Source organism: Gracilinanus agilis, chromosome 2, assembly GCF_016433145.1.
Source record: "Gracilinanus agilis isolate LMUSP501 chromosome 2, AgileGrace, whole genome shotgun sequence".
Taxonomy (NCBI): Eukaryota; Metazoa; Chordata; class Mammalia; order Didelphimorphia; family Didelphidae; genus Gracilinanus; species Gracilinanus agilis.
Window position 1 is genome coordinate 601,573,446 of NC_058131.1, and position 23,263 is coordinate 601,596,708.

Below are 23,263 nucleotides of genomic sequence, written 5' to 3' on the forward strand. Positions count from 1 at the left end.
GTGGGCAAGTCCAGTTTTGGAAGTAAAGAAATCCTTACTTCCTCCACCAATGGCTAAGGTTTCCTGACTGCCCACTACTTATTTTGAATGGGAGTTAACTCTATTCCTTTCAGTGAGATGGAGGACCAGTAAACCTTACCCTTTTCTCATCCTGATGCATCTTAATGACTTTTAGGCCTTTATGCCTTCCAGACCTATAGTACTGTCATGTGACCTATTGATTTTTCCCATCCTATCTGTGCTGAATCCTTCTGACTTCTAGGCTTTCCTATCTATTCTACTGTTCAACTTGGTTTTGTGTTATCTCCTACAATTAGAGTAGGGGCTCCTTGAGAACAAAGATTGTCTTTTTTTTTTCCTTGTTATATCCCCTGCATTTGGCACAATGAGTGATAAATAATAAGCACTTTTAGTAAATGCTTTTTCATCCATTCTTTTTTGCATACTTCCCAAAGGGCAGAAACTAACAATAATGTGTATAAGCTGCTGAGAGACATATTTAGGTTCTATGTAAAGACAAATTTCTCAACATTTAGTTATACAAAAGAGGAATGGACATCCTTAGAAGTTTGTGTACCTACTTCACTATAGGTTTTCCTTCTTTCTTAGAATCTATATTAAGTCCATTGGTTCAAAGGCAGAAGAACAGAACAGTAAGGGTGAGGCAATGGGAATTAAGTGACTTGCCCAGAGTCATACAGCTAGGAAGTGTCAGATCAAATTTGAACCCAGAACTTCCCATTTCTAGGCCTAACTCTTAAATCATTAAGCCACCTACCTGCCACCACTATAGTTTTTCAAAGACTAGATCACTACTTGTGGTAATGTCATAGAGAGGTGTTTGTTCAGATAGAGGTTGGACTAGATGGCCTTTTGAGTTCCTTTCCAATCAGTGTAGAAGATGGACTCCAAACTTAGGAAGAGAGTTCCTAAGAAAACTGATTCAATGCTAGGGCTGTGTGACTACATATAATACCCCAAGCAAGCTGGCTCCCTGGTCTTACTCTAGGTGGCTCACCTTAGGATGGGTGGAGGTGGCAGGGCTGACAAGTTGACCTGATTCAGTTCTTCAAACTCTATCTGGGTACAACAGGAACTTCCTGAGTCTTGGAAGTGGCAGCAGTAGCCTTCTTCTGGGGCATCAGAGAGTCGAGGACAGAAGAAACCTGGATAATAATGCCCACTCTCATCCCGGAAAGCCTGGCACAAGTGTGGATAATGGATCAGAACTGTGGAGAGTGGAAGAAGTGTTGGATAGTTTCAACACATATTCAAGGAACCTCCCCCAGTAAGTAACCCTGTATAGAAGTATACTCTCAGAAGGAAAGGAAACAAAGGTGCCCTGCTTTTGTTTAAAACTGTAGTGTAGTGATGATTAATAAAGGGGGAAGATGTTAAGAAGAAAACTATACCTGAGGAAGAGGTCTGGTAGGATAGACCCACCCAGAAGCTGTATAGCAGCAGCCCAATGGACAGAAGTGAAGAAGTCAGCCTCATGTCTCAGAGCTGTTATGCATGATCCTTTAGCCAATTTCACAAGCAGGAAGTCTAAAAACAAAAAAAAAGACCTAAAACACTATAGATTCTTAGATCTCACCTGTAAGGATTGAGGACTGAGCTTTCCTCATTGCTGCCTAATAACTTGCTGTTGGAAGATTTTGTGACAGTGGTTCAAATTGCCAGGGTTTTCTAGCCTAAAAGGACTAATATTTGGGAAAGAGAAAGTAGAACAAAATGGAAGGTGAGAGAGCAATGGGTGGCTGGCCAACATTTAATATAGACTATCGTATCCTATTCTGATCTACTCCAGTGCTTCATCATACTTTAGAAGTGATCCTGAATTTTTGGGAGGCTATGCCAAAGGAGTACAAATTCTGGCAGGTCCCACCATACTGGAAAGACTAAATAGGGAGGGACTCAGCAATAGACTTATCTACTGGAGAAATAGAAAATCTAAACTCAAAGAGACTCATTACCAGTCACTTGGTTAGCAGGTTCTGAATCTTCATAGGAGTTCCTAAGAATCTTTTAAAAATAGATGTTTTACACAGAAGAAAAACAACTGCTTGAAAACATGGGCTGATGGGGATATTATTGGGGATGTAGACGCTAAACAATCACCCTAGTGCAACTATCAATAATATAGAATTAGGTCTTGATCAGTGATACATGTAAAACCCAGCGGAATTGTGCATCAGCTAAGGGGGGTTAGTGGGATTTGGGGGAGAGGGAAAGAACATGAAACATTTAACTAGGGGAAAATATTCATAATAAAAATAAAAAAATAGATGTTTTAATTTGCTTTGGTGGATAGAGTATCTCTTCCAGTGAAATCACAGATTCTGATAAATTCCCTCAGAATTTGTTTTGCTCAACTATGCATATTTGTTATAAGGGTTTGTTTATTTTAAAATTGGGAGTAAGGAAAGGTGGGAGAGAGAAAAAAGAATAAATTATTGTAAGTTAGAAAAAAGTTTAAAAAGTATGTATGTGCATATACATCATATGTGTGTATATATACCCTCCCCACCTTTCCCTAGCAACTCCTTGGCCCTTTGACTAAAGGAAGAATTCCAGAGAGCTCTGACCATTACACTAAAATTCCCAGATATCTGTAGACTCAGAGGAACATCACATTACAGCACTTTGAGTATTTTTCCTCAGTTGCAGTAAAGGGCTTTAGAATTATTGATTTCCTAGACTTTAGTACTAAAATGTTGTCATTCAGTCATTTTCAACTCTTTGTGACTCCATTTGGGATTTTCTTGGCAAAGAGACTAGAGTGATTTTCTGTTTCCTTCTCCAGTTTATTTTATAGATGAGCCAAGTGAGGCAAATAGGGTTAAGGGACTTGCCCAGGGTCATACTGCTAATGAGGTCAAATTTGAACTCAGGTCTTTCTGACTCCAGGCCCAGTGCTCTATCTACTTATACCACCTAGACACCCTAGAACTAAAATATTGCAACTTAAATATTCTTTCATTATCTCTTTCATAAAACTATAGAAATCTTACCTTCTATAATCCAGAAACTGCTGGATTATATAGTTTACCACAAATTCAAACCCAAGTGAAAGTTGATCAGAGGTCTCTAGATTTATCTTACCTCTGAGTCATAGGCTTGAGGTCCAGGTTGAAGGCTGCTGTATTTTGAAGACTTATGGCTGGCCACTAGCGTCTTAAGTCTTATTCCAGTACACATACTGCCTGACATTGGCTCTCAGGGTAGCGGCAGACGACTCTGATTAGCCCCAAGGGCATAGGACAGGTGTGTTGGGTTTGGGTAGATAGCCCATGTGACGGAAGAAAGCAAGTAGGAGTTTAAATCAACATCCCAGAAGTCTGATCCAAGCAACAGACTTCAGAAGAAAAAGAAGTTTCTGCAGAAATATCACTGTTCCCCCAAATAAAATAAAAAATAATCATTAGGATTCCCTGTATTAGTCCATTATTGGTGCTTAGACCCTCTGCAGTTTTAATATTAATGAGTTCTTTTGGGTCTAAGGGTAAGGATTTGGTCACCATAGCAATCAGGTTTAAACCTTTTGGGAGAAGTGTTTAAAAGCACCTCAGGAGATTTCTGGAACTTGGTAGACTGAGAATCTCTTTCCTTGGGGAAAGGAAGTACCCCTAGTCAAATCCTCATGAGATAACAAGAAAGCTATGTATGACCTAGCACAGCATTTCGTACATCCGGGACTTGGAAAACACCCACCCAGCTGAGTCTGTCCTTTCCTAGGAGAGGGATAATTGCTTTCCATTGGCTCCATCCTGCTTTGCTTCCAAGGTAAATTAGAAGTTTTAAACTTCAGCCTTCTGCCTACCTTCCCATCTCAGACCTGTGTTGAGTCTGGAAATAATATCAAAGTCAGATGTTTAGTCTACAAATAATTAAGGACTATAGCAATTATTGTCACTGTCTTAATAGCTACATAAAAATATATGGTTTTTCTTGTTACAAATGTGCATTTAGAGATTGGCAAAGCAATTCTTGATTTATACTTGATTCACTGCCTGTATTATAGGAAAAGTAATCTATTTTATAGTAATAATACTCGAATGGAAGTTTATTACATGAGTTTATTTTTCTTGTTATTTTTTCATGCTAAACTTAACAAATTCCAAATAAAAGGAGCACTTCTATATATAGATGGTAGACTGGACATGAAACTATAAATATTAAATATAACTTACTTTTTAAAAATATATGTAATAAATTAGACACATTATTTTAAAAAATACATTTTCCCTATTAAATGTAAAAACAATTTTTAAGTAATTAAAAAAGTTTTGATTCCCAAATTCTTTTCTTTCTGACCCTCTTTCTCTCCTTTCCCTCCCAATCCTTCACCTCCCTCCCCAAGGAGATAAGTAGTCCAATATAGGTTTTATATGTGTATTCAAGGCATGTTGCTTTTCAAGATGTCCTGTTTGTGATTCATCAATTTTTTCAATTTTTAAAAACATGATTCAATTATTTTCTTCCTTCCTTCTTTCTACCTCAAGCTAACCTCTCACTTTCTCACTTTCCCCTCCTCTTCCAAACTGAGAAAAAAGAAAATATTTCTAACAAATATTCATAATAAAAACATTCCCACATTTTATCTGAAAATGTCTCATTCTGCAACTCCATCATATAGAATGCTTAAGCTTTTGTCCTGTAGAATTATGTTTGGTCTTTGCAATGATTACTCAATAAATCTTTCAAAGCTATTTGTTTTAACGCTGTTATTGTGTAAATAATCCAAGCAAGGCTGGGGCATTTTGTGTAAAATAGTTCTAATCGGGAAAGAGAATGCTGATGCTAGGGAACAGACCTGTATGGAGGTAAGAGGTAGAGTTGATCTTGGAGCTTCTGGAGAGGAGAGACATTTAAAAAAAGGATAAGCGATTTGGCAAGCTATTTATTTTTCAGTTCTATGTAGAAACAATTTTTAAAATTGTTATCTGACATTTGTGATCAGATTCTCTTTTTCTCTCCCTTCTATACACTCCCTCATTCCCCAGGTGGTAAATATTCTGATATAGGTTATACCACTACTGTCACGAAATACATATTTCCATATTCTTCATTTGGCAGACAATTTTTGAGATTGATGAGAAAGACAGAGAAAGGAATTTTGGAAGCTGCAGATTGGGGGAAGATGCTTCTTCTTAACAAATTTTTTTTGCCTCCTGAGGAACTGGAGAGAAGTTTTAGTTGGATAAGATCCAAACTCTTTATTGGTTTAAGGTAATGTATCTTATTCCCAGTAGGAGATCTCTTTCCCAGTAGGAGGGCTCATTCACTCTTGTATATTTTCTGATATATTCTAATTTGCATAATATCTCTAATTTATGTTTGATTTGATAGGTTTACTTATTTGCCATTTAAAATTTTTTTATTTTAAAAATTTTCCATATGGTTACATGATTCTTGTTGTCTACCTCCCCTCTTCCCTCTTGAAGCTGACAAACAATTTCACTGGGTTATACATATATTATCATTCAAATCCTTTCCATATTATTAATTTTTATAATAGAGTAATCTTTTAAAATCAAAATTGCAAATCACATACCCATATAAACAAGTGATAAATCATGTGTTTTTCTTCTGGATTTATACTTCCATAGTTCTTCCTTTAGATGTGGATAGCATTCTTTCTCATAAGTCCCTCAGTTATCCTTGTTATTTGCCATTAAAAAAAATCTTTTGTGTAACATTCATTTTGTGGGAAAGGGCCAAGTCGGCAAGTAAAACTTGGAATAATTCTCCTCCTTTAAGAAATAACAACTAGGGAAATAGCCTTTTGTTTTGAACCTAAACATCTGGCCCTTAGACCAGCAATTTTAGGGAGACATATATAATTCCAATCTGATACTCATTTCAGGGACTGGAGAGTGCTTAGCCTCATTATTCTTCTACTATTCTCAAGGAAGAAATTGCAGTCTCCCTTGGAGAGGACCCATGGGTGAAGCTTGTTACTTCCTGATATAGAGGTGATACACTCAGGGTGTACAAATAGACTTTTTTTTTTTTTTGGATGTGGCCACCATGGAGTCCTTTTGTTTGATCATACTTATGAGGGTTTTTTTCCTTTTAATTGAAGGAGGAATAGTGATGCCCAACCCTCCCCCCAAAAATCCCCAAAACCCTATCAAAATGCAATTTAAATATTTTTAAATGCATAAAAAGAAAGAGAAGGAAGTTCAGAAGGAAGCACAAACAAAGGACAGTTTTGAAAGTAATGTGTGATATTTAATGCCTGCAGCTCCCCCTCCACCCAAGTATTCATGGAGAATCAGAGTTTTATATACAATCCTCTTTTGTGTGCTTCTGTGTATATATTTGGAATCGCTCCTTTTTGATGATTAAGTTCAAAAGAAAAAATGAAGAAAAAAACATTGGTTGCTATATTTAAATGAAGTTCGAATATAATGGCAAAATGCTGTTTGGAGCAAAAAAGAAGTCATTAGCTATATAGAGTATAGATGTTAATAGGCTAATATTTACATCCATATTTTTCTGTTATGATTATAGTAATAATGAAATTGATAATATAATGACAATAATAATATAATGATAACCCTGAAATATGGCTAATTGGTTCTGGTGGTACCACTGATTAGGATAGTTTAATGGTCAGTATGAAGCAACTGCTCCTGAGGGTCAAAGAAATAGAGTAGACTCCTGTTGTAGGCCCCCTCACCCCCTACTGAAAATCACTGTGACAATCAACTTGACCCAGAGGATTGGAAAGCAAGTAGCACCTAGTTGTGATGACTTCCTTAACACCACAGGAAGCAAGATAAAGTAGCAGAGAGAAATGCAATCACCCACTTAATAGAATGATTTGGCGCAATTAGTATTGACCATCAAAATGGGAAAACTAGAAGATATGAAATGAACAAAGACATGAATGCTTTCATTAAACATCAATCAGTACTATATAATAAAATTGGATATATTTTAGCAGTTCTTAGACTAAGAATTCCTACTGTCTTCTGACATTAGTATTCTTAGTTATAAGTCACATGATATGACTGACCAGTCAGGGAAATAGTAAGAAATAACTTTATCCCTGACTCTAGATTAGATAAAATCAAGAATTTCCCAAAACTGAAGAGGAAGAAGTTGAAGACTATGAAGACACTGAAAAACCTTCATTTAAAGCATAGTCTATAAATTTTACCTAAAAATGAAATGGTTGAGAAAAACAATATTGGTATCTCAGATAGTTTTGAAAGGAGATCAGCTCCTTCAGACAGTCCCCTGGAGATGTTTGTAGGATCATAAGATTTGGAGCTGGAAGCAAACTTGGAAGTCTGAGTCCAAACTCCTAATTTTACAGATGAAGAAACTGAGATAGAGAGAAGATAAGGAAAGAATAAACAATATTTATTAGGAAACATGAATGTTGACTTCAATTCCACAAATTCAACAACCATTGATTAAGTAGCTGCTGCATGCAGAGGAAGCTGTACTGAGGAGTAAGATACCGGTATAAATAAGACAAGGTCCTTTCCTTTACAGATCTTACAATAAAGTATAAGTAAAGCACTTTAGTGGTGCAAAACAAAGTGTTATTTGAAGTGTGGAAGAGAAGAGAATGATAATCGCCCACATGGGTTGAGGAAAAGTTTCATAATGAAGTGGATTACCTCAGAAAATGAGTCCAGACACCCAGAAGTTCAAATTAGTGGAACCAATATTTATTCATTAATCTATTGATTAACAAATGTACCTAGCTGGCCAGGGCAATTTTCCTAATGAGAGCTGCCCCGAACTGAAATTACAATGCAGTTTTTATAGGGTTCGAGATACAAAGAAAATGTTTATAAATGAGACATAACCTTGAGGAAGCAGCAGGCAAACCTTGTTGTTTGGAAGCTACTTTGGTGGAGTCTGGGCCTTTCCACCATATATCTTATCCTGGACAGGTATAGGGAGTTTCTTTCTCATGAATCCTGAGCTGACTGACCTTCACAGAAAAGCTCATTTCTGTGTTTTACTTTTCCCCAGGAAAAACAGGTTTTCTGGACAATGAGTTTACCTCACTTCATTCAATAAGAGATACATGAGTTGGGTAGGAATTCCACAACTAAAGAGGAGGCAGTTTGAGCAAAGGCACCGTCTTGTGGAAACGCTGGATGTATGTAGGAAATGAATTAATCCAATTTGGCTCTAATATAAGGAGCATAGTGGCGTATAGTATAAAATTTTGTGAGAAAGGCAGAGTGGAAGGCCTTGAATCTAGGCAAAAGATTTAGAATTTTATTTGGCTGACTCTCGGGGAGACACGTAAGTTTTTAGAGCAGAAGACTGACATGTTCAGATAGGTGCAGAGAGGATTGCTTCAGCAGTATGAAGGCTAGATTGGAGGTGGAATAGAATACATTTGGAAAGACCTGGTAGTAAGGCATGCTGTAGTTCTCGGTAAAAGGTCTGAGTGTATACAAATGTGGAGGAGTAGCGTCTGCAAGTGGACGCAGATCTTTCCTTTTCTAAAGGGTTATATTTTTTGAGGTGTTAAAAAGGGCGAACACCTCCGGGGTTAGTCGTCTGGAAAGGGGCAGGAGTAAACTCTCATATGCGCGGTCCCTGATGAGATTTAGTCCCTAATGCTCCTTGTCCGTGGCACCTAGTGTCTGTGGCATCACCCCGCCACTCCACCCTGGCAACTGTCTCCATTCTTTGGTCTTGCCGCGACCCGCCTCAACTCAGCCGAAGCACTCATCCCAGCCACCTTTCTCTAGCTCAAGTAGGGAAGACGCTGCGCCTGTCGGGCGGAGCATCACCAGAGCTGACCAATTGCCGCGCGGATCCTCCCAGCGGTTCTGATTGAAATTTACGCCGGAGGAGTTTTCGGAGACTTTTCCCCTGGAGTTAGAGCAGGTGAGGGCCGGGATTGCTGTCAACAACTGCTGCAACCACTGGCTCGACCCGGACGGAGCCTTAGCTGGGAAAGGGAGAAGCTCCAAAGCCATGAGGTGCGGGTTGCGGACGGGAGGAAGGGCCAGAGCTGTCTGGGCGCCGGGGCCTTGTGCTGGCCCGCCGTGAGGTTGGGAGGGCGGCTTCCTCGGCAGGGTGGGTTGTGCGCCCCTTCCCTAGGCAGTTGCACCTGCTGCATTGTGACCTCGACTACTCCCCCCTCCCCCGCCCCCGCCGTAACTGAAGTTAATTTTAAGCGAGTGTTTGGTGGACCTTTATTAAACCATCGCCCTCTGCAGAACACTGTGCTAGGCTCCCAGGTAAATGCAGACTCTAGAGGCAGAGTGGAAAGAATGGTTCACTTGGAACCTGGAATACAGGGCTTCGAATGCCGCGTTTGGTTATCTGCGTCACATAACTTTTCTGAGGCTCAGTTTCCTTATTTATAAAATGGGGATAATATCTGTATTATCTAATACGGAGTCGTGATTCTCAAGGGAGAGAGATAATGCATGTAAAACGTTTTGCAGCTGTTAGCACTTTTTAAAATGTTGACACCGTCGCTCCCGAGCTGAGGTTGGTGCATGGGCGGCAGACTGAAGCTTTGAATCTTCAACAAATGCATGAAGAAACATTTATTAACCGCTTAACGCCTACCGTGCTTAGCAGTGGGGGATACAAATGCAAGATACAACCTTTACCTTCAAGGAGCTTACATTCAAGTAAGGAGGGAGGACGTCTCTTAGCCAAGGGAGAAGTCTGAGGGAAACCAGGAGGACCAAAAGTGGCAGCCCAGAGCCATTATTTTGACAGACCTTTCCTAGAATGGGAAATTAATTGGATTATTCTTCTTTGAGCCCGAGGCAGAAAGTAGGGGTTTGGTTTTGGAGTGGTGGGTTAATTTGGTTATTTTTTCTAGAGTATGAGGGTAAAAGCTTAGGGTGGCATGGTAGGAAGATAGCTGGGGAATAACGTGTGTATTGGAGAGTAAGGGTGGTATATACCTAGATCAGATTAGAAATGGTGAAGATTCACCAATCAAAAGCCAAGAATCACATACTGGAGATGGAGGCTGAAGTGCAGGTGGTTGGTGGGTTGGTAGTGGAGGAATCTAAGTAGTTTAACTTTCATGCCCATTATATGTCAGCTTCAGAGAATAAAAGATGGAATAGGCTCAGCCCACCAAAGGCTTATGTTCTACTGGGTCTCTGCAATGCTTATAAATTGCTGTGGTATGGGACACACTGTCCTTGGAGTTGAGGGGGACTTGGGTTCCAGAGATTAGCTCGGTGCTAGGCACATAGGGAGTGCTTAATGAACATTTATTCAGTGATTGAAATCCTACCCAATTCCCTGCCTGACTAATCAAGTAGTCACCTGCCCTGAGCCTCAGTTTCCTTCAAAGGATCATAGATTTATATCTGAAAGAGCCCCCTTTGGAGAAATGAAGCTTACCCTTGTTTACTGCACACCATCAGGTTAATTGAGATAGTATTTGTAGAGCAAAAGCTAGAAAATCGGTTACCTTTATCTTTAGTTTAGAAGCCACACAAAATGGGGCAGGCAGCCACAGATCTTTAGCATAAGGAAAGTTTAGCAAAAGTGGAGTAGGCAGCTCAAAGAACTCTTTTAATATCAGATATTTCTGTTGGTCCAGACCAAGATGGGTATCTGGGGACACTCAGTGCAGATGCCATGAAAAGCTTAGAAAGAATTAGGCTAGTTTGCATTTTTAGCTAATCTGTTGACCTCACTGTGTTCCTAAAGTTTTGGAGAACAGTGATTGGATTGAGGAACATTGTTACTATTTATCTAGCTAAGAAGAAGGGAGCCTGCAATTTAAGCTATTACTTTGAGCATTAAAAAAAAAATGAGAGTATGCTTAAAGGTGTTACCCCTCCACACCCCCAACTAGGACATTTAAAAATACAATGAAAATGGAAAGAAGAGCTGGAAACATACCATAGTTGTTTTTGTTTGTAAGAGAAGGCAATATTAAATACCGGTTCCTTAATGTAAAAATCCCAGAGACTTCTTTATCTAGAAATGAAGTCACCTAGAGACCTGAACACTATGCACAATATAGCTTAGAACGAGGTCTTTTAACCTCCTCTGTAAAGTTGTTTAAAATTTTTTTTGGTAATTATTTCAATATAGTTATTTTCTATTGTAATTTTATGTATTCTGTTTTACATGTTGCAAAACATTATTCAGAGAAGGGGTTCCATCGGTTTGACCATACTACCAAAGCAGGCCAGGACATAAAAATGGTTAAGAAGCCCTGGTCTACAAAGAAAGCCTTTCCCAAAACCTCTGAATGGCCAAGAAATGGAATCCCATACAATTAAGTTCCTTTTACTAATAGACTAACCCCTCATTTCATCATTTGGAATGACTTTTTTTAAAAAATCCATACTCTCTTTCTTAGAATCAAAGGCAGAACAGCGTAATGGCTAGGCAATTGGGTTTAAATGACTTGCCCAGGATCACAGAGTGAGGAAGTGTCTGAAGTCACATTTGAACCCAGTTCCTCCTTTCACTAGGCCTGGATCTCTATCCACTGAGCCATCTAGCTGCTCCAATATTTATCATTTCTTACAGCACTATAATAACCATTGAATTCATGTATCACAATTTGATTAGCTGTCCCACTTAGAATGACTTAAAAAAATTTTAAACACAAATTCTAACGAGCCATGTTTTCAAGTCATTAGATTTCTCTGCCCAAATAATGAAGCAGCAAATTTGATTTGGGTGGATAGAGTTTGGCTCCTCAATACTGCTGATAGTTGTTAATCTAACAACTAGGAGAGAGGTAGAAAGGAAACAAACCAAACTTCAGGAGCTTTGCAGGATGTGGATGGTGGATATGCATATGGAATATGTTGACCACTAGCCCCAGATCCAGTGTTCTTCACTTTTTGTTCGTCATGGACCCCACTGACAGTCTGTTGAAGCCTATAGACAGACCCTTTCTTAGAATCATGTTTTTTAAATAATTGAGGGAAATGGTAAATTTCAATTAGAGGTTAGTAGAAATAGAGATATATATTTTTTTCTCATTGAACTTCACAAATCCTGAGTTTGGGGATCTCCAGGTTATGACTTCTTCCCTTGTTCCTACTCAAGCAGGAATTTGTTTTTCTTGACCATGCTTATTTGTTACAAGTTTTTTGTTTTTTGTTTTAGTTTAAATAAGAGGTGGGCATATGACAGAGAATTTTTGTTAATTGAAAAGAATTAAAAATTTAAAAAATCTCTCTTAGATGCTTACACACTGAAAATGACATCTGCTTTATTATTTTCCCCTTCCTTTTCCTTGTTAGGGTGCTACTTTTCAGAGTTAGATAATTTAGCCAAGGCTCTTTGGGTAAAGTTATACTTCAGTCCTAAACAGTTATGTGATTCTGATTCTTGATGCTGAACAGAACTAGAAATGTGACTCGCATATATTTTCCTAAAAAAATTGAACAAAGCCTTTATTTTCTGGAATAAATATTAGTTGAATTGAGTAGAATCCAGGAGGAGGACCCAGTTCTATTAGGAATAACAAAAAGGAGACTCCATATGCATCTGACTTCATTCTCTGATTTCTCCAACCCTGCTCCCCTCTGCCTCCCTTTTCCTCAAGAAAGTTTTGGATTCTAGTAGTTTGATTCACCATAGTTGCCTTGATTCTCTTACCATTCATTTCCTGCTGCTGGCTTTGGAGAATTGTTGGCTCAACTTGTATGAGTAGTCTATGAACTTTCTCAGGGGTGTGGCTATTGAACTGGTCAACCCAAACGGTTGGGAAATGAGGTCATTTGAATTCTAGACAGGAATACTAGAGCCCTTGTTGGGAGTTTGGTAACGGAAGATGAATGCAAAATCGAGGCTTTTGTCGTTTGGCCATAGCTGTAGGAATAGGGTCACAAGCACTAAAACTCTTGAATCAGCCAAGACTACTGATGAGAACCTAAGGCTAACAAAAAAGAGATTTTTTTAAAGCTATATGGAGGAAAAGAGACTGATCTGATAATGGGACAGGCTGGTTGCTTTGGAAGGATAGGAGTATTGAAAACTGGTGCCAAGCTTCTCAACTCTTGTCTTGTTTCTACTTTTTCTGATGAGAACGGGAAAGGATAGAATGAAAATGACTAATAGGGATTTTTAATACTCAAAATAAGGAAGTTGTAAAAGAGCATCTGGTTGTCCTTGGTGAGTTCAAAGACATTCAGTGCAGATGAATTCTCTAATGGAGTACCGAAATAATTGGTGCATGTTATTGTTGAGCTACTCAGTGATTTTTGAAAGATCATAGAGAACTGGAGAACTACTAGAGGACTGGGAAGTCTAATTGTTGTCCTCATTTTCCAAAAAGGGGAGAAATAGTATGCTATAGGTCAAAGAGCTTGACTTTGTTTCTTGGCAAAATTCTAGAACATATTAAAGCGATGGTTAGTAAACAACTAGAAAAGGAAGCAATGGTCACAGATAATAAGTTTGGCTTTATTAAGAATAGCTCATACCAGATTCTCATACTATATTACTAAGCTATTATCCAAATAGGTATAAAAGGTGACATAAACAAATTAGAGGAACAGAACAAATCATGCCAGATAAATATCATCTTTTTTTTGGACAAGATTACTAGACTAGTGGATGTGAGGAATATTGTAAATATAATCCTAAGGCTTCTTAAAGAAGCCAGGGGATAGAGATGAGGAGGTACACAATTCTAGGCATGGGGTTTAACAATGAAAAAGTATACTCAGAAGATGAAGTGTCTTGCCTATCAAGGAGACTGGTGTTATTGGATGGTGGAGTACACAGAAGAGAGGAGAATAAGAAGACTAGAAGGTATTAAGGGGTCATACTTATTGTATGGTTATTGTTCAGTTGTGTCAGACTTTTCATGACCTTGTTTGGGGTTTTCTTGGTGAAGATAATGAAATGGTTTTGCCATTTCCTTCTCCAGCTCATTTTAGAGATGAAACTGAGGCAAATAGGATTAAGAAACTTGCCTTTAAAAGCCAAAGATTCTTTTTAAAATTTAATTTTTTCTAAAGTGGAGGATTTTATATTTGATTCTAGAGGTTATAGGGAGCCACTGGAATTGATTGAATAGAGGGTGACATTTTAGATGTGGGCTTAAAGAAGAAAACTTTATTAGGTAAGTGGAGGATAGACTAGATTAGGGAGTTCTTAAGATAGGGAGACTAACCAGAAAATTATTGCAATAGTCCAGATATGAAATGATAATGGCCTGCACCAGTGTGGTGGCAGTGTCATAAGAGAAAAGGGGGCATAGTATTTTAGGAGGGGGGAATGTAACATTGCTATTTTCTCATGGAATTCCTGTTTACATCATATGGAACCAGTAGGGTTCTACAGAACACACTGTGAGAAGTACCAATCTATATAATTCATCTGATAATTAATAATGACCTACCTTATGATATCCCTTACTGTCAGCGTTTTTTAAACTATTAAAAAGTTTTTGTAATTTTCACTTGGTTCATCTTTTCTCCCCAATTTATTCAAAGTTCTTTTAGGGCAGGGGCTGTGTCTTATGCTTCTTTGTGGTGTCTATAGACATTTGAATATAACAGGGGATGAATAAATATTTTTTTGATCCTTGAATGGCAAGGAATATCGTGAAAGTTGGCGATGGGAGAAAATAAAAACTGTTGTACAAATCTTTGGATTTTTCTGATGTTTTCTTGCATTATTCACTGTATGCCCTCTAGAGGTGGGATTATAGATGAAGAAACTCTTATGCTTTTGGTAACCATTTTCATGATTTAAATTGGTATTTTGCTTTTCCGACGATGCCCAAGTTAGGGAATTTGTGAAATAGGAAGTTTTTGTTCTGGTAAGAGAAGAAAGGAACTACCAGAGGCATCATGGTATGGTAGAAAGAACACTGAGTCAGGACACAACAGATGTAGATGTAGGTTCTTGTTCTGGTTCTGCTTCTAAATGATGGTATGGCTTTGGGCAAGTCACTTACACTTTCTAGATTTTAATTTCTTTTATTTTATGTTTTATGGATACTTAAAAACTTTCTGCCACTTTTTAGTAATTTCCAGTATCCTTTATTGTAATAAAGAAATGCAGTAAGCAAAACAAATGGATAGATTCACAATGTCTGATAATGTATGCCTCATTGTGAACCAAGAGCCAACCTCCTTGCTATTAAGAAGAGGGAGCCATATTTTCATCATTAGTAGTCTAGGATTCAGTTTCTTTATTTATAAAACAAGAGTTTTTTCTGATTTCTGTGGTGTCCATTCCTGATCTGACATTGCTATGATTCTATGAAATGAGGATTGATAAGGGAAGTTTTCTATTTAATTAAAGTGACAAAGTGTGTGACAGTCACATATTCAAGGCTTTCCTGAACCCTTCAGTATGATCACTATCTATAGCTCTCATACGGAAACCCGATGGTTTGCCAGATGAATTTAGGAGTTAGGAAACTTGAATTCTAGACATGGTGTTGCCTTCCAACTAGAGACATAATCTTGGGCACAAAATTTAATTTTTCTGTGTCTATTTGCTTCCTCATCTGTAAAATGAATACAATTATCTTATAAAGTTATTATAAGTATCAAATTAGATAATGGACATGAAAGGGCTTTGAAATATATAAAACTGGATAAAATATACAGATTTAAAAAAACTTTTTTTAATGCTTTTTGTTTTTTACACTTCTCAAAATACTTTTCCTTCTGCTCTAAGTTCTCCATTATTAAGAAAAAAATAGCTAAGCAAACTAACCAATAAAAACAACCTCATCTGAAGCATATGCAACATTTCAATTTTGTAGTCTTTTACATCTGTGCCAATTAGAAAGAAATGTATTTCATTATGTTTTCTCTGGGACTAAGATTGGAAACTGCTGCTACTATGAGTTTGGCCTCTTTTTAAAAATGTTCCTTTGATTTAAATGATTGTAGATTGTTCCCTAGGTTATGTCTACTTCATTCTTATCTGTTCACACACATCTTCCCATGCATCTCTGACACTGTTTCTCGTGACAGTAATATTCCATCATAACACAATTTGTTCCACCTTCCTCTCTCAGTTAATGGGGAACCCACTTCATTTCTAGTTGTTTTTTTTTTAAGGTCTCAACTTCTATCTTAGAGTTGATTCTTGGTGTCAGTTCCAAGGTAGAAGACAGTCAGGGCTAGGCAGTATAGGAATTAAGTGACTTGCTCAGGGATTCACAGCAGGAAGTGTCTGAGGTTAGACTTGAACCCAGGACCTCCCTTCTCCAGGCTTGGCTTTCTGTCCATCTAGCCCACCTAGCCACCCAATCCAGTTCTTATTCATTTATTTTCATCCCTGTTAATTTCCTTCAGTAAGATGCTGGCTCTGGAATCAATGGCCTATCTCCACAAAGCCCTGAACTTCCTTCAGGATCTCTTCGAATCAGTGGGAATTCCAGAAGACCAGAGGTTAGAGAAGACGGAAGTGGTGAAAGTGAGTATAGCATTGGCCCTGCAGATGTTGTTGTTCAGGAGCTTCTGAGTTCATAAAATTTGTTTTATTTGAATGTTTTGATAATTGTATTTCAGTAAAATTGGTTTCCTTTGTAATCTTGTATGTTTTTGAATGCATTTAAAAACATGATAATGAGAAGGGGTCCATAGGTATCACCAAATGCCCAAAGGAATCCATGGCACAAAAACAGGCCAGAATTCCTGCTCTTTGAGGAAGACACTAGCTGAGACAAAGAATGTATCAAAAGGTATGTTAGGCATGTTAGACGGCCATGGATTTCAGTTCAGCCCATTTGTGTTAAGAACCTACTATGTGAGGGACAGCTAGGTAGCATAGTGCATAGAGTGCCAAGCCTGGAGTCAGGAAGTCCTGGGTTCAAATTTAGCCCCAGATAGTTCCTAACTGTGTGACCCTGGGCCAGTCACTTCACCCAATTGCCTATTCGCAGCTCTTTTGCCTTGGAACTGATACTTCGTATCAATTCTAAGACAGAGACAGTAAGGGTTTATTTAAAAAAATACAAAGTAATTTCAGGAGAGTGTGAGGAGACTATAGCACAGCAATTAGCATTTAGTATCAGACTTTGGATTGGGGATGGGGGTCAAGAGAATCTTACTTGAAATTAGCTGTGGGATGTCAAATGATATGTGAGCAGCCCCCTTTAAAGCCCTGGATTTTCATGTTTCCTACCCTCCGAAGCAGTTACATCCTATTGCTGATTTTCCCTTCTCGTGCTGTAGAGCCTTTTGGACCTCATCATTTCAGAGGAAGAGAATAATAAGAGGAGGCTTCTGGAAAGCATAGCATTGCTTCGGAAACAACTAGACAGTCTGTGCTTTGAATTAAATGTGCAACGTTTTCAAGTAAGTTCAGAACTAATTGCATCATTTTCCCAGTCCTCAGACTCTCCTTTTCCTGTAATACATTGAAAGAGAGAGACAAGAGAGAGAGAGAGAGACAGACAGACAGACAGAGACAGAGAGAGAGACAGAGAGTGTTTGAGCAACACAGGTGTGCAGGAGGAAGAGGGGACCGGTGTGTCTGTGTGTCTGTCTGCGTGAGGACCGGGGCGGTGCACTGATGAGGTTTTCCTCCACACAGGAGGAGGAGGGCATCACCATTGCGCAGCTAGAGAAGGACCTGCGCATCCAGCTGGAAATCAGATCAAAGCAGAAGGTGGCGAGGATGCAGGAGCTGACAAGGCTTCAAGAGCAAGACCAGGCGTTCTGTGAGCTCTTCCACACATCCCCCTATAGCATGGAGAGGGACTCCGTGCCCAGCCTCGAGGAGCTGGACCAGTTCCGAGGCTACCTGGCAACTCTGGCTGAAACAGAGGTAAGCAGCAGAAACAGCCTGCACTTCGGGTCTGTATTCGAGACAGCAGGAGAGCCTTCCCCAACCCAGACCACAGCCTCTCTGTGCACCTTTAGTAGTTAGTAATCCTCATCATCGTTGCTGTTGTCTTCATGTGTTGTTGTCATTGGCAACAATAACTGACATAGTCATCAGTTATGGGGTGCTGCTGTTCTCATCACCCCTATTTTGCAGCTAAAGAAATAGAGGCTCAGAGAATTAAGCAACTTGCCCGTGGTCACACAGGAATCATCAGAGATAGGATTTGACCCTGTCCGGTGCTCTTTCCACCATACCACACTGTCTTTCTTAAAGAGTTGCTATGTATTGAAAATTGCTGTTACATGTCATTGGGAATTTTTTTTAAAGTTGCTTTGGTTGAAAAGTGCATCACCTGGTGGCCATGGGGATAAATCCCCTCTCAGCAGGTGATATCTTCAAAGTGGCCAGGACCATACTTTGAGACCTTTTCAACTTTCGAGGTCCTGCCAGGGCTTTTGCTCCCTGCTGCCATAGCTTTCAGGGACCCAGAGTTATCTCCATGTCAGGTTGAGGGATTAGAGTAGAAACTTAATGCATGGAGCACCCTTCCTAATAGTGAATTTGGCTCACCACTGATGGGGACACATGCATATAATTCATTACTTTTCTAGGAGTTCAGAGAGGAGGAATTTGGCAGAGCAAAGAGACAGATCCTTTTCCTTGTAGAAGAGTTAAATTATACTCCAGACAGCAGTGTTGAAAAAGATATATTATGTGAAGATGAAGATACCTCTGATTTGTCACTGGAAAAATTTGCAGCTTTGCATGACCTGCTACATCAGGTATGGAGATCCTGACCCCAGGTCTTATCTGGAAGACTAGTCTGTTCCTGAGGGAGTGCTAGGATTGGAACTTTGAGATGATCCTATTCTCTGATTTGGGATACTGGCCAAAGCCTTGAGAGTGCTTCAGTATCCTCTAATAGCACATCTGCTCCCTTTAATCACCCGTATTTAATGGGGAGAGGAAATGTTACTTGCACATACTGAATGCTAAGAACTGGGAAGGAAAAATGGGAGATTGTACTGCAAATCTCAAGTTTTGAATTCAGGTTTACAAAAAGCAGATGTCTAAATGAATGAGCGACTTTTAACTAATAATATGGCAGGTAGATAACAGCTATTTGATAGTCAGGTTAGGAGTATATATATATATATATATATACGTGTGTGTGTGTATACATATACATATATGTAATTATAATTACTTGCATTTCCTTCCTTAGAGTATATAGATACTTATAAGCTCCTCCATTAGATCAGGAGCTTCTTGAAGGCAGGAACTGTCTTTTGCCTCCTTTTGTATCTTCGGTGCTTGACACATCATAAGGTGCTTTATAAATGTTTATTGATTGATTGATTTCTTTTATCAATCTAGTGTGGTAAGAATTTCAGGTCTATGATGCTGAGGTTCTATACTATGGCATTCTCCTAAAATGATGATTTCTGGATATTCTATAGTTCATAGGCTGAAGGAAGTATAAATAAAAACACAACTCTTAGTTTTAATGCAAAGATTCATTTTGCTCTCCTTAAAAGCAGTTGTGTTTTGGGCATCTTCTTTGAGAAAGGAGAATGACTTGCTGTGAAATAGCCTTTTTTTCTTGATTATTTTTCTATTCTTTTTTTTTAATGGCAGTTGGAGGCGCTGAAAGCTGAGAAGGAGATTGTTTGTGAAGAACTATATTCTCAAATCCAAAAGCTCTGGGACATTTTACAAGTTCCTTATGAGGAGAGAGAAGCCCTGGCTACACTCATGACTGGATCAGTGACCAAAAGGAGAAAAGCAGTAAGGAAACACAGTAGGCATTGGAAGTCAGTGGTTTTTGGCTCATGGGGCACTCCTTCAAACTTTCTTTCTCCCCATGCCTAGGATGCCCTCCCACCTCTCCTCTCTAGTTTCCTTTGAAATTTGACTCGAGTGCTACCTTCCACCTGAAATCTTCCCTGATTTCCCCTAGCTACTAGGATATTTCATGCTACTCTCATTACATTGTGGTTATTTTGTATATGATTACATACATGCTATTTCCCCTGATAAGAATACAAGCTTCTTGAAGGCAGAGGCTGTTTCTTTTTTGTCTTTGGTATAGTACCTGGCACAAGTAGGTACTTGATAAATGTTTATATATTGATTGATTGATTGATTGGGCCAGCCATTGGAGTCTATAGCAGTTAGTTTTTATTAAACATCTTTCCTTTGAAAGTTATTTTAAATAGTCCTGGTTCCTTAATTCCAGTTTGCAAGACATTTTTTGATGGTGGGAGTTCCTCTTCTATGGCTTTACTTTTGAAAACCATTGTGGAAAGAGGTTTAAGTCGTTAACATTTAGAAATAAGACCCAATGTTCCATTACTGTGCACCCTGCCCATTGGTCAATAAACCGATATCCAGCAAATGCATCCTATAGGAAAGATTTTTTCTTAGTACCTTAAACAAGGGCTCTGTCTAGCCCAGTGATGGGCAAACTACTGCCCATAGGCCAGATTCGGGCCCCCTGAAATGTTCTATCCAGCTGCTGGACATTATTCCTAATCTGACGAATACAATGAGTAGGATACAATACAGTGAAACTTCAAAAGAGTTGCCTTAGAAACAGACTCACAAATGAGCATCTCCTTTCCTTTGGGCTCCTCTTTAAAAAGTTTGCCCATCACTGGTCTAGCCCATTAAAGGGAGAAAAGAAATGTAGCAGAGCTCAGGTGAATGTTCAGATGTTCCAGAGAAGAACAAACCCTTTTGGATGCTTCTTTCCCCTTTTGGCAGCTTCAATCAGAAGTAAATCGGTTGGAAGAGCTACGGATTCAGAACCTGAAAAAAGTGATTGAACTAATCAGAAAAGAGCTGGCTCGGTATTGGAGAAAGTGCTTTTACAGCCAGGAGCAGAGAGAAGCTTTTACCCCCTACTATGATGGTTGGTACGAGAGATGTCAACACAGCCCTTTAGATAAACCTGTGTTTGTGTTATCCTGTTTTATCTTATTTGTCTAGTAATAAGTGCACATTTATAAAAGGGCATCATCTGCAGCCTGCCTTCTCTTCTCTTCATCCTGTTTTATCTTATTTGTCTAATAAGTCTACACATTTATAAAAGGACATCATCTGCAACATGCCTCTTCTCTTCTCCCTTCCCCCTTTCCCCTTTCCCTCTTTTTTTTTTAAAATAACCTTTACCTTCTGTCTTAGAATCAATACTGTGTATTGGTTCCAAGGCAGAAGAGTGGTAAGGGCTAGACAATGGGGGTTAAATGACTTGCCCAGGGTTACACAGATTTGAACCTAGGATCTCCCATTTCTAGGTTTGGCTTTCAATCCACTGAGCCACCCAGCCGCCCCCTGTAACCTCCCTTTTCTAGTTCATGAGATCACAGGCTTGGCATTGGAAGGGACCTCGTACATGTCCATATAGCCAGTGTGTGTCAGAGGCAGGATTCATATCTAGGAATTACTGACTTCAGCTGGTACCCAATAGCATCCTGCCTCTCAAATCAGTCTATGTGATATGGGGATTAGCTCTGGGTGCCATATTTTACAAAGTGGAACACCAAGAGGAAGATAATTAGGATTGTAAAGGGATTGGAAACAAAGCTGCAGCAATAATTATTTAAAGGAATTTAGAAACCTGGAAAAAAGGAGGATTTGGTGGGAAGAGAAACACATAAAACATGATGGGTCTTCAACTCTTTGGATGATTGTGATTGTGGGAAAAGGATTAGACTCACTCTGCTTGGTCCTAAAGTTTACAGAGAACATTATTGAGACTCAGTGATGTTAGGGGAAACTTCCTAATAATTAGACTTGTCCAGAAGTAAAATAGACTGCCCTGGGAAATGTGTTCCTCCTTGCTGAAGGTCTTCAAGTGGGGATAGTATGAATACTTGCCTAGGATGGTGTCAGGAAATTCTAATTGGATTATTGGTAGCAGTAGGTGATTTCTGAGGGCCCTGCCACCTGTGGGGTTATGTAAATATGTTCAGTAACAGAAAGTTCCCTGCCCCATGAGGTGATATGTTGTATTAGAAGATATCTGTTGAAAATACTTTGTTCTCATGAGCTAAAATCTTTCTCCTTCCTCATGCTGGTCCTAGTCGTGCCCTCTGAAGGAGAATTGAACAAGTTGGATCCTTCATTTGTATAATAGTATTCCAGTTATTTGATGGGAGGCCTGATATCTTTCCCCTCTGTCTTCCCTGGGCTCACCTACCCCAGGTTAGACCAGGATTTAAGGTCATTTGCTGTCCCAGGGATAAATGCGAATCCTTCTTTGTAAACATGGCCTCTCTAGTTCTGTGAGCCATTCCTCCTTATGAGAGAGTTTCTGGATCTCCCCTTCCTCATCATGGTCTGGTCCTCCTCTTCTGCATGAACTCTGTTTTGTCATAACTTTTAAATTTTGGGTATCTAGAACTAAATGACTATAATAAATAAAATACTTCAGGAATAGGGACTGGACCTGTGATTTCATCGGTATGTAGAACTCCCTCCCGGGTGACAACATCTTCCCTTTATTGATGCAGGTCAGGATATTTTCTGTAATTTGTACTCTTAGAGAGCACGCTGAGAGGTTCAATGATTTGCTCAGGGTTGCATAGCTGGGGTGTCAGTGTCAGGACTTGAACCTGAGGTGTTCCTGGCCTGGAGGCCAGCCCTCTCTCCCCTGCACCACACTGTTCTCATAAAGAACTAGCATCAGGAATAACAATAACAAGATATTTTTACCTAGCACTTGAAGGATGGCAAAGTGCTTTGTCCACATTATTTCATTTGATTCCCCCAACAATCCTCTAAAGAAGATGATCTGGCCAGTACGGTCTACTTGTCAAAATTTGGGTGTTCTATTTCTATCACTGTAGCCTAAGTTGGCCTATTTTATAGTGGCTGAATTCTTTCAACTAATATATTTATTTAATACTTTGTGCAAGGAGCCATGTATAAGGTGGTTTAGGAGAGAGAAAAATGTAAAAGACATAGTCCCTGGACTCAAGAGACTTTTATTAATATTTTATATTAAGCTTGTGGTCACCCAAGACTCTTCCTTTTTTTTTTAAACCCTTCCACCTTAGAACCAGTAGTGTGTATTGGTTCCAAGGCAGAAGAAGGGTAAGGCCTAGGCAGTGAGGGTTAAGGTTAAGTGACTTGCCCAGAGCCACACAACTAGGAAGTGTCTGAGGTCAGGTTTGAACCTAGGACCTTCTGTCTCTAGGCCTGGCTCTCAATCCACTGAGCCACTCAGCTGCCCCCACTCTCCTCCCTTTCTTGAAAGCCAAGCTTTACCATTCTGTAATTTTTAGCTGGTCTTTTTTGAACCTGAAATATAAGCCTTCACATTTCTCACTTTACAATTTTACCTTCTTGGTTTAAGTCCAAAATCATTGTTTCTTTGAGAGTATTTTAAATCTTGATTCTGTCATCTATCATATTAGATATGTTAACATTAGTCACCCTTTTATATTGGTACCATCTA

The 23,263-nt window shown here is 39.1% G+C and overlaps 1 protein-coding gene across 1 annotated transcript in view; it reads left to right on the plus strand.

Annotated features, from left to right (window-relative positions):
* Positions 1-1,734: 1,734 nt before the first annotated feature.
* Positions 1,735-23,263, plus strand: part of LOC123234214 (protein regulator of cytokinesis 1-like) — a 38,102-nt gene continuing 16,573 nt past the window's right edge. Inside the window, exons 1-9 of the mRNA XM_044660146.1 lie at positions 1,735-1,741; positions 8,812-8,969; positions 9,482-9,486; positions 16,263-16,383; positions 17,145-17,267; positions 17,506-17,739; positions 18,411-18,581; positions 19,438-19,587; positions 20,566-20,713. Coding sequence (XP_044516081.1) covers positions 1,735-1,741; positions 8,812-8,969; positions 9,482-9,486; positions 16,263-16,383; positions 17,145-17,267; positions 17,506-17,739; positions 18,411-18,581; positions 19,438-19,587; positions 20,566-20,713 — 1,117 coding nt within the window. The remainder of the gene's footprint in view (positions 1,742-8,811; positions 8,970-9,481; positions 9,487-16,262; positions 16,384-17,144; positions 17,268-17,505; positions 17,740-18,410; positions 18,582-19,437; positions 19,588-20,565; positions 20,714-23,263) is intronic.